General features: G+C 50.4%; 1 protein-coding gene across 4 annotated transcripts in view; it reads right to left on the bottom strand.

The window, feature by feature from the left end:
• Nucleotides 1–948: 948 nt before the first annotated feature.
• The window catches only part of CLMN (calmin), a 115,892-nt gene continuing 105,309 nt past the window's right edge, over nucleotides 949–11,531 (bottom strand). The window contains exons 13-14 of one of the 4 annotated variants that reach the window (XR_003515728.2): nucleotides 10,930–10,993; nucleotides 10,507–10,579 (exon numbers count right to left, since the gene is read on the bottom strand). Coding sequence is in view for 3 of the 4 variants with exons in the window: in XM_027570500.2 (XP_027426301.1) it covers nucleotides 10,415–10,583 (169 nt within the window). In the remaining variant the exon portion in view is untranslated. Of the gene's footprint in view, nucleotides 10,584–10,929; nucleotides 11,020–11,531 lie in introns of those variants that run through there. The other 3 variants (XM_027570499.2, XM_027570500.2, XM_027570504.2) reach the window with 3 other exon arrangements.

Below are 11,531 nucleotides of genomic sequence, written 5' to 3'. Positions count from 1 at the left end.
TCCCCACCTGCTCCCAACCCGATCCCCCTTCCCTGACCTTTCTTCTAGCCCTCACCAATATATATGTGGCATGCTGTGTAATTTACTTATTTTGTTCAGGTCTCTCCCCACCCCGACTTAGAATGGAAGCTCCGGGGGCATCTGTGTGGCTCAGGAGGTTAAGCGGCCAACTTTTGATTTCGGCTCAGGTCATGATCTCAGGGTCCTGGGATCGAGCCCCGCATCGGGTTCTGCCCTAAGTGGAGAGTCTGCTTCAGGATTCTCTCTCTCTCCCTCTGTCCCTCCCCCTGCTTGCTCGCTTGCTCTCTCTAAAATAAATCAGTCTTTAAAAAAAAAAAAAAGAATGTAAGTTCCACTTAATCTTAGCCAAAAGGCCGAGAAGCGATAAGAATGTAAGCTCCATGAGGACAAGCCCCACGAGCACAAGACTTCGGTTTCATTTACTGCTGGATTCTCAGCAACCAGAACAGCGCCTGATTCCTAGCAGACGAGCAACAAATATGGTGCCCTGCCTTTAACTTGCTTTCCCTCTTTTCCTTGCCTCACTCTTGCTGCCCTGGGACTACATCACCCCCTTCGTGGTGCATTTGCACATAAGCTTTACTTGGGCTCTGTTTTCTGGGGGAGCCTGGGCTACCAGCGTCCCTTGCTGTGGGCCGGAGGGCTGGTAAGAGACAGGTCCAAGTTCAGGCAGTATAACTACAGAGCCTGTAGTTATTGCTATGGGGCTTACTACCGAGGTGTTTTCTGGGAGCTCCCCGCGCCAAGGCTCAAGGAGAGTTCATCGTCAGACGGGGCACATTCCCAACAATCTCTACAGCCCGAAAGCCAACTTGCTTCACTTTGACCCTGGCCACGGTCCTCGTGGGTGGGACACTGGAAAGACGGTGCAATTTCTGACTGGCAAAGACACCGACACGCAGGGAAATAAAAGTTAGCAAGGAAATGGACAGTTCGTGAAATTTATACTTAAAAATTTTCTTAAGAATACATGGGATTTTCCAAGACCATTCATCATAGCACTGAGCCTACTATTCCTTAATAGAAAACAGTCAAATAGCAAATACTCCAGTTAATTTCCCACAGGTATAAATTATGCAAATAGTCATTTATATCTTCATTTACAATAATCAATAAATAAGAGGGCACATTCATACAATCTTTTTTTTTTTTTTTACAAAGATCCCTTTTTACAAAGCTACGGGTATATACTCAATAGACAAAATAATCCTTGTTCTACAAAATAACATTTCACTTTTTTCTCCATAGTTCTCTTAGCGCTCTCCATAAAAATGTTCAGACGTTGTCCCTGAAGCTCTGCCATGACGTTAAAAGAAACAGTAGTATTGAATCTGTTAAACATATTACAGACCTTGAAGCAAACTCCTATCACCATCCTCGAGAACAGGCTCGGGAGAAACTGTTGCCAGGCTTAGTCATCAGTCCAGACGACACACGACACACGGGAGGGAACAACCATGTTTCCTATTTGTCTTTGGCTGCGAGGCAAGTGATGCAGGCACTCTCTTATGGTGTGATTTCCAGCGCAAAAGGCAGGCCTCCTCCTCATGGCACCCTGCCCCACAGGTGCGGGCCCACTCTGGAACATTCTCCACTAACGTGCCAGCCTTCGGCTGAAGGGATCCAATGTTACAATGCAAACAGCCCGACACGAATGGGATTTCTGCACCGGTTAATTTTGAGTCCGCCAGGGGAAGGGGGAAAAGATGGGGAGGGTAGGAAGGTCCTGTTTATAGTTCTTTGTTCCTACTGCTGAACTCTGGCATCTGGGACAGATTTCCCTGGCAAACTGCCTCCGACACAGACTTAATTTAAGGAGACCAGTTTAGGTCCGGGAGCCCTAGGAAGCAGATCTCCTCCATTCTACTCCAACTTTCATCCCCACACCCTAACAGACTACGCTTTGTTTTGCCAAACTCTTTCTGAAGGCACCTTTATCAGATACGAAACCCAGAAGCAATGTTCTAAGCTTTGGATTTCACTTAGGAATACAGAGATGCATTTATTTTAAGCAAATAGGTCACTTACTGAGACTTTTTAAAAAATCTACCTTGTTAACCTTTGGATTTTTAAACCTAGGAAGGACTTTTGTAAAAGATTTTCCAACTTCTGACCCAGAGAGGTAAATGAATTATTCAAGGTGTCCCAGCAGGTGAGCCAGAGTCCAGATGTGGGTTCCTGATGCTCAGGCCGGTGTTGTCCTACTTTGGAACAATGTCAACTCCCTAGGTTACAGAAACGCCCAGCGTTTGCCTTTGATTCAATCCTCGCATGACATTGAAGAATACTTTGTGACATTGAAGACTGCTGGCCTTTGTGGCTGTTCTTACTTATAGCACAGTCTGGCAGAGGATATGCTCTTATTGACTTTGGGTGGGGCTAAAAGAAGTCCAAGCCACTGCAAATGCAACAAACCAATCAAAAGATATTTCTGTTTCTGCGACAGTGCAAAAATCACAACTTTTAAACTTAAAACAAAGGAAAAATAAGTATTCCTATCTCACAGACCAACCAATTATGGCTTCATCCAAGTAATTCAAATCCTCCATCCTTATTTTAATTGTGCTCTGCCCAGCCCAATGAAGTGTGTTTGTGTTTTGAGGGAGAGAGCCTAATTTCCTGCTCTGAAAAAGCAGGTGTTGGAGGGCGCCTGGGTGGCTCAGTCAGTTGGGCATCTGACTCTTGGTTTCGGTTCAGGTCATGATCTCAGGATCATGAGACCAAGAAAAACTGAGCCCCACATCAGGCTCTGAGCTCAGCACGGAGTTTGCTTGAGATTCTCTTTCTCCCTCGGCCCTTCCCCTGACTCATACTTGCTCTAAGAAATAAATAAATCTTAAAAAAAAAAAAAAAAGCAGGCGTTTGCGTTGGAGAAGTGATTAGCTGGGGCAGGATGGCTCGTTAACTGGTGGCTGAAGTTTTTGAGGTTAGATGCCGAGATTTTACTGCTGGCGGTTCTTTAGAGGCAGTCATTTTGGTTGCAAATTTGCAACCAGAGGCGAAAACATGAATCTGGGTCATCTTCAGTCATTTTTATGCGAGCATGAAGGAGACATCTGAGTGGTTTTGGTATGGGGTTGGGAGTGGTGTGCAGAAATTTGGGATGGGGGAGAAGAACATGTGGTGGGGAACTGCAAGCTGACTAACCAAGTTCACCACCTTCCCAGCTCTGGGAATCTCCACCCACAGATGCCACCTTGGCCAAAGCCATCAAGAATCAGAACCTCCTTAGGGTGTAACTATCTTCTAAGCCGTGAAGTCCAGGGTGAAAATCAGCATTTGAAATCAGTGTGGAGCCCAACATGGGGCCTGAACTCATGACCCTGAGAACGAGACCCGAGCTGTGACCAAGAGCTGTACACTCCACTGCCTGAGCCCCCCAGGCACCCCTCAACTTCCTCTTTAAAAGGTTTGGGTTAGATTTGAGACAGAGCAGCTGGTGGGACAAAGGTGGGCTGAAGAGGCTTCAAGAAGCTCTTGTCAATGGAACATAAGGAAAGGAGGTGTCTGCAAAGCTCAGGGAGGAGGGGAATTCAGAGCAAGGAGCTGCTGGACGGTTTACAGCTTCGAGGCAAACTTGCAAGGAAGCATTATTCATTCAACATGGATGTACGCAGGGTCTGCCCCGCGCAGAAGACACTCGGGGAGCTTGATGATCATCCAGATACCAGGTGACAGAGCAGGGACTCAGACCTAGATCTGGCTGATTCCCAAACCTGCGCTTTCTGGAGCCCAGGACACCTCCCGGAGTAGGAGGAAAGGGAACTGTGATGTAAGGAAAATGGTTTCAGTTACGAAGACCCCTGTGAGACGAAAGCTAGACTTGGCTTCTGGGTGTCAGGAATTTAAAAAGTTAGCAGTGGGATCAGCCCCCGGATGGCTGAGTAGTGTTGTATTTAAGAAGAACGTGGTCAAACAGAACAAAATACTGGTTGTCTCTTCGCCATACACTAAGATGTTTCCTGGCTTGTTGATGCGACAGCCCTGGGCTGTGAGAACTGCTTGCCTGATGTGTTTTCATCAAGGTTCTCAGAGCAAACTGTAAGAGTCTCCCTGGCTCCGCGGGGTCTGCTGATCGCTGGACGGGCCGGGGTGCACAGGAACTCAGATGGTCCTCTGCCGGCTCTCAGAGAAGTGGGAGCTCCGACTCTCTAAGCCTTTGCCCAATTACTCGACCAAGCTCACCCCAAGCCCATGCAGGAGAAATGACAAGGCCTGACGGTCAGTGGGGAGCTCCGAAAAATCAGAGCGAGGAGGGCTGAGTGCTCATGTCGAGTGTGCACACGACAGAAATGGAAGATCTGGGGCCCAACTCAGCCCAAGCCCGTGCTTCTCAGGCACCAGGCTCACTTCCCTGAACTGCTGTCCTTCCTCAAGGAAATGCCTGACAAGGCCGACTCGAAAGATCTGTGGACTCAGCGTCCAGCAAAGAAGCTACGTCTCCTTTCTTGGCTCCCTCCCTTGGCTAACTGGGGAGGCAAACTCTGCAGCAATTTTCAGCAAATAAGCACGGTATAGCCCCTCCAGCTCTCAGCCTCAGTGTCTCGCCCGGGCTCCTCGCCCTTGTCTTCGGAGCCGCCCCGCTCACTGGCTGCAAGGGCCGGACGAATAACCTGCTATTCCGCCGGGGCTCCCCATGGCAGCTGCAGGCCCAGGATCTTAAATCTTCCCCTAAAGGTGGTTTCAGCAGCGATTATGCAATGTCGGGGAAACAGAAAGAACACAGCTGGACCTGGAGAGCATTATGGGCTTGCTTCCTGGCAAGAGCATTGCCGAGAAGGTTCTGAGAAGCCACGCTGGCCTGAAACTCCAAGGCAACCCACTTTGGGGACTTCAGGATGTGAAGCTGAGTACAGGTGGGGAATTCGGCACAGATCCCTGAGGAAGGTCTGGAGGCAGAAAGAGAGAGAGGCCACATCTCAAAACTCCAGCAGGCCTCCAAGATCCAAGAAAAACTGAGCTTGCGTGAAAAGTGTCCTGTCATGGGACTGCACTCCAGTGACGTCACCACGGAAAGAGAATAGCTCTTACCGAAGCGGCTTTGATGCTTTCTGATATTCAGTAAGATACCTTCTTTACTTGTTTATTCCGATTTGTGTTTGAGAAATTAGCTTCGTGACGTTCTGAGTTCTTGGCAAGGAGGGAGGAGCAGGGAAGCTTCAGGGGCTGGAGGATGGAGTTTTGTAGAAAACGTCATTGGGAATCAAGATGACCGCCCTGGGGTCACTCATCAGCACTGTGACGAGTCACGTCCCCTTCCTGACCTTCAGTGTTCTTGTTGCTCAGACGAAGTGATAGACCCTTTTGAGATCCCTAAGGCTATCGAATATTCTATGACTTATAAAGATTGCCCGAAGAGGCAGCCACTAAACGCTTCTGCTTTCTAATACGCTCTGGCCTTCCAAGGAGCAGGCACGCACTGTGCGGGCAGGGAGAGCACTGGTGGAAATTTGCTGCACCCCAGAAATGGAGCAGCACCATGTGTCTGGGTGGCTGTCCTGGGCAGTGAGGGCTCCAAGTCCTGGCGGGAACCTGTCCCCCTGCAGAGGCCAGCTCTGGCCAGCACAGGAAGCGATGCTCACCAAGTTCCACGAAGCTGCCCAGCAGAGAGAGAAGACCCTGTTGGTTAGCAGACACGAGTGTGGACTGTTTATTTCCTACATGAAGCGAGGGTGGTGAGGGAAACCTGGAAACTGCCGGACACCTCAGACTAGAGCTTGTGGGGAGGTGGGAGATGCAACTGTCTGGGGGCAGGGGGTGACCAGAGAGGAGAGGAAGGAGGATCACTTCGCACGTGGGGCCTTCCAGCCGAGCTTCCGCATGCCTTTCAACCCCCTCCGGCTCGGAATGATGCAAAGGCACCCGGCCCCAGCTCGGCAGGATGGTTGCTGCCACGGCCCCAGATAGCCTCAGGGCGGGCTCACAGACAGGCGCACAGAGCAGCGAGCCACCCAGCCAAGTGGTGAGCAGGCTCAAGTGGGATCTGCGGTTCAAGATGGTGTGCTGACCACATGGGCTCCTTTCAGCTCTCGTGAAAGCCCATGAAAACAGGAGCAAAGGAAGGAAGACAACGGGGTAGGAGGGGATGAGAGTAGGCAAGAGATGCCAGCCCATGTGTAGCAGGGCAGAGCTGCCAGAGAAGTTGAGCGGGCAGAGGACCTGACCACCGCACACCGGCAGAGGCATGCCACGGAGCGGCTGTGGTCCTCCTCCACGGGGGAATCAGAGGAGCTCCACCCCGGGGACGCCGGGCACAGCAAGGCAGGGGCAATTCAACGAGTCTAAGTACTGACCGTGATGAACCTGCCCGCTTGGGTCAGGACACGAGCACTCACGTGTGCTAGGATCTCCGGGTACGGCTCTACAGTCTGCGCACTGCACAAAGGTGCTTGGCTAAGGGAAGAGTCGGGAGTAAAAATCTAGTCCTTGCTCTGCTCCTCAAGTCTTGCCCTAGCTCAGGTCTTACATCTCGCTGGAGAAAGGGGCAGGAGATGCCATCTGCCAGTCAAGCCAAGTGCCTATGGGTGGCTTCTGCCCAGAGGCAGTGTCTTTCTCTAAGTGAGCCACCCAGAGCGAATGCCTTTTCTTGGAAATTGCATGAGGACACTGCATCGGCCAGTAGCAGCTCTATGGATGTCCCTCTTTCCCAGGCAGGAGAGAAGTGAAAATATCTCGAAAGAAACACAATGAGTCCTAGAGAAAAGACCTGCAATTGATACGTGGGGTGACCCTACAGAAAAGCCCACTGGTTGATACACAGAGCTTCCAATTTGTTTTCTGATGGATCACTCTTCAATATGATCAGATCCACAGAACCACCAGCCGTCAATGTGAAAGAGCCTGAGACTAACCAAGAGAAAGGACACTTAGAGGAGACAAAGCCAGTACAGGGAGCAGAAAAGAACTTCCCCGAAGCCACTTTCATGAACAGCCACAGGGAGAGAAGAGCTGCATCCATGAAAGAAGAACAGGACATGATAAAACAGGAACAAGAGAACAGTAACAAACTATTCTGGAAAAATTAAGCATTAAACATCCATCAGGTATGCGAGAAGATAAAGCTGAAGACCTCTCCCTGAGATGTGATCCCTAAAATAAAAAGATTACACATAGAAAAGATAAAGAAATATTAAAGGATTGTAGGCTGGAAGGTCCAACACTGAAATAACAGGTGGCTCAGAAAGAAAGGATGTGAACCATTATAAGAACATTTACGAAGTTTCCCATGAGAACCCAGCATGACCTTCATACCACGGAGGACACAGTAGCATCAGGATAGCTCGGAACACTAAGAAGGAAGGGATCTTGAATGCTTCGGGGGAGGTGGGGAGAAACCCAAGTCACATCTAGAGGCTTGGGAATCTGGATGGTGCCAGAAGTCTCAACAACTAGGCTGGGGAGCAGTAGGAGGGAGTCACTCTCCACCAGCAATCCTATACCCAGCTACACTCAGGGACAGGCAGAATGGAGACATTTTAAGGTATGCAAAAGCTCAAGAAATTTACAAGATTTACTTCCCATGTTACTTTCCTCAGGAAGTTACTAAAGAACGTGCCACACTAAAAAATAAAAATAAAAAAAAAAAATAAAACAACTCCAAAAAACAAAGATGAGCAAACCAAGGGGGAAATTTGGGGCAAGAAAGGGCGTGTTACCATAGCACACTACTTGGCTCAGGCGTGAACGGTCCTTCTGCACCTACACTGAATAGACGTGCATGAAATAACGTGATGTAAACACACCAGGGGAAAAAAGTGGAGGATGGAGAAGGGCGAGACCCCCATCTACCAGAATAGCAAGTTGCAGGTGTTTCTAATTTAAAAAAGGAACATAAGTGTAAGCGTGTTACCTTGCAACTGCAAAGGTAAATAACAAGCCATAGCTAAAGGGATGGATAGTGTGGCTTCTAGGGAAACCAGACTTAGGGGACTGCTAGTTTTCATTAAAAGCCATATGGTACTTGTTTCTTCATAAACTATGAATATGTATGACTTGGATAAGAATTAAAAATCAATTCTTAAAAAAAAAAATTCAAAGCCATTGGGTGGTCTGTCCTGTAGGCTTCTCCATCCACCTTGTATATCCAACTTCCTCTTCCATAGAAGCCTATTCTCCACTGGGAATTTTTTTTTGCCTTTAAAGAAGAAATCTGTTTACAGCCAACCGGAACCAAAAGATTTTTAGGCATCTTGCCACTGGGTGGTTTTAAACAATATTACACGTTGTAATGGGTGAGAGAAACAGCCTGCAGAGATTTTTCTGAACAAGGTCTAGCCCCGTAAAATGAGATGACGCGTGTTTTGGGTCGGCTCCTCCCTGGCTCTTCCAGCATCTAGTCTAGGCAAAGACCACGTGGTGTCCGGGGTTATAAAATATCACACACGTCATCTTTACTCTCTGTACCTCTGAGCCTTCAGTGATGCCAGGGAACTCACTAATTAGCCCATTCTCCCCGGGACGTTTGGCCTTCAAGATGGAACCGCTCCAAGCTCCCGACAGCTTTCCACTTGGAAGGCTCAGATTTGTTCTAAGAACCAAGAAGGAGAGAAGGCAGGCTATAACCGAGTGGGATTTGGGTTGTCATCGATTCAAATGTGCTATGTAAATTCTTTTGGCCATGCTGGAATTCTGTAAACTTGAAACCCACTGCCTGAAATAAGCACACCTCTCGGCTTGCTCAGAGAGAGCCGTGGGTTCTGGAGCAGAAGCAATTACCAGCGGCCGAGCTGGCCCAGCGGTCAAGGGCACTCCAGACGTCACAGGGGACAAGCGTGAAAGCGAATGCTTTACGAGCGCAAAGCAAAGGTTGCAGCTGGCCCCAAATTTTGGTTTTGTTTCAATGAGGACATTTTTATCTAATCATTTAACCTTTTTTATTTCCCCCCCCAGGACACTCATGGGCCCAACACAAGTTTTGTTAAAGAGGGGACAGCCCTGGACCAGGCATCAGGCAGCACGGGTGCCTTTGCAAGTCTGTTCCTGGTTGGCTGTGTGACCTTGGTCCACCCGCTCTGCCTCTCTGGGTTCGGCAGACCCAGGGGCTGTCTGAGGGCCCCTCCTGACCTACTGGTTTGTGATTTTCTGAGTAAGGCTGGGAGGGGCAGGGCAATGGGAGTTAGAAGCAATACCAGGGCCCTAGGGCCTGCATCTTGGTGGGAAACAGGGGTGGGGGGGGTGGCACAGGGCAGAAGGAAGATGGGAGGGTGGCTGGAGGTCTCCCCACAAACTGTCTGCTCTGGTCTACTTCTCGGGGTACCTTCCAGAAAAGTCTATTCAAGAATCCCATTATGGGGGCACTTGGGTGGCTCAGTTGGTTAAGCGTCTGCCTTCGGCTCAGGTCATGATCCTGGAGTCCCGGGATCGAGTCCCGCATCGGGCTCCCTGCTCAGCGGGGGTCTGCTTCTCCCTCTGACCCTCCCCCCTCTCGTGCTCTCTCTCATTCTCTCTCAAGTAAATAAATCTTAAAAAAAAAAAAAAAAAGAATCCCATTATGACTGACCACAAAGGATGCCCATGCTGACGTCCCAGCTCCAGTGTGAGCCAGAACTTACTCTGAGCCCAGCCACTCCTGCACTCCTCCTCCTGGCTTTTAAGGAGCCTTGGGCAGTGCCCTCTGGAGCCCTGGAGATCAGCACAGAGGCTTTTACTGTACCATCTAGATTCTCCCCTGGCTAAGACACGGTGGAAAACATTTGCAAATCACAGCTTTAACCTCAATCCAATCAACGCAAAACTGAATTTCCATCCTCCCCTCCCCAAAACTAGGGTGACAGAAAGTGCACCGCAGCTCACTACACAGCCCCCACTTTCCTCCTCGGGTTTGCCGTTCCAGGACGTGGGCTCCTGGAGCCGGCAGCTCTGCGCCCCTCGGATATAACCAACCGCGGACCACACGACAGGTGCACGGACACCCAGCACCTTCACTCAAACCCCCCCCTCGGGGAGGAACACGGGGCAGCTTTCTTCCCAGTGGAGGTCCTGTGTGGGGCATCGCCCCTCTTTCCCATCAGGAGGACCCTCCTCCAAGAGACAGCTCAATCGAGTCCATCCGGACCTTAAAAACCTGCACGGGGGACGAGCTACGAGCCAGATTATGGCTAAATAATAGCAAGGGTGCTTCATACCTGACAAAGCAAGGCCCGCAGGAACAAACTCCACCTAACGATCCAGCCAAACACACACCTGAGTGTCGAGGACACAGCCGAAGGGAAAAGCATGCTCAGCACTTACAGGACAGAAAGGAAAGGTGGAGAAGCAGGGAGAGAGGGCTGTTTTCCCTGAGGCCCTCCACCGTCTGCACAGGTGCCCCCCTCCGCACCCGAATAAAGTGAAGTAGAAAGAGCTCCCGCCCCCTGGTCAGGGGCCTGTCGTTTTTATTATGCAGACATGCGCCTCAGAGTCTGTTGACGTCCAGCTGCGGGAACAGCAACAGGCAGTAAACCAGGAGCCAGAGGAAGAGAATAAAATACATCATATCCGGCTGCTGGACAAACTGCGTCAGAGAGTCGCTCTGGGGGCTCTGGCTCTCCAGCAACGTGGCTTCACCAGAGTTGTTGGCCTTCCTGCAGGAGGGAAGACACAGGCAAGGCAGTTACAAGTGGGTCCCCAGGGCGGATGGCCCCCGCCCCCCCCCCCCCGTAACCTCACTGCCCAACTGGAGAGCTGAGGGCTTCCCAGCCAGCCGGTCAAGAGGCCCTGCAGGGCATGTGCCGACCCAAGGGGACGGCCGGGGTCCCGGGAGAGCTCTGTGCTTTCATATGAGCTCAGTTCATCCGCACAACCCTAGGAGGGCAAAGCGGTCAGCCCCACTCTGCAGATGGGCATACTGAGACTCACGGGGTGCAGTGGCTTGCTCGCTCAAGGCCACACAATGACTAACCCCGCCCCCCCATCCCCGGTCCAGGACACCTTCCTTTATGCCACAGTGTCCTTAACGCAGAGCTGGATACTGACGGCACTCTGCTATCTGTCACTAACAGAGGGGACGTCATAAGTCATCTGAAGGAACAGAGTTCCCTGATTACAGATCATTTAAAAAACAGAGACAGAGGCATGCCCTGCCCCACCCCCACCCCCAAGCTTCTGTTTTTTGGCTTTGGAACAGAACCTTGAAGATAATGACTAGATTTGACTTTGGTCAGACTTCTCTTTCTTCTTTTGTGTTACAGTAGGTGGTGTCAAGGTGACATTTTGCTTTGGCTTGGTGGAGAAAGCCCAGAAGGGTCCGCGCGGTGGTGACCAACCTCAGCTCCCAATTCCCACCAAGGAAAGGGTTGGGGGCATCATCTGATTGGAAAGGGGCTGGGGGCCTCTGCTTAAAGCTGCATTTATAGAAGCCTAGAGTGTAAGCTTCTTAGGGTTATCTGGTGTGCGGTGTGCGGTGGAGACGACCTCATCCCTGAATCGTCTCCTGATGCAGACAGAGGCGAGGCCAACAGGGAATTAAACGTTTGCCTTTTGGTCTAGACACTGACTCGCGTATGACAATGGACAGAATTTTTCTTTCTGAA

The sequence above is a fragment of the Zalophus californianus genome, chromosome 6, assembly GCF_009762305.2.
Source record: "Zalophus californianus isolate mZalCal1 chromosome 6, mZalCal1.pri.v2, whole genome shotgun sequence".
NCBI lineage: Eukaryota > Metazoa > Chordata > Mammalia > Carnivora > Otariidae > Zalophus > Zalophus californianus.
The sequence above is the reverse complement of the archived record's forward strand: the minus strand, read 5'-3'. Positions and strand labels throughout refer to the sequence as shown.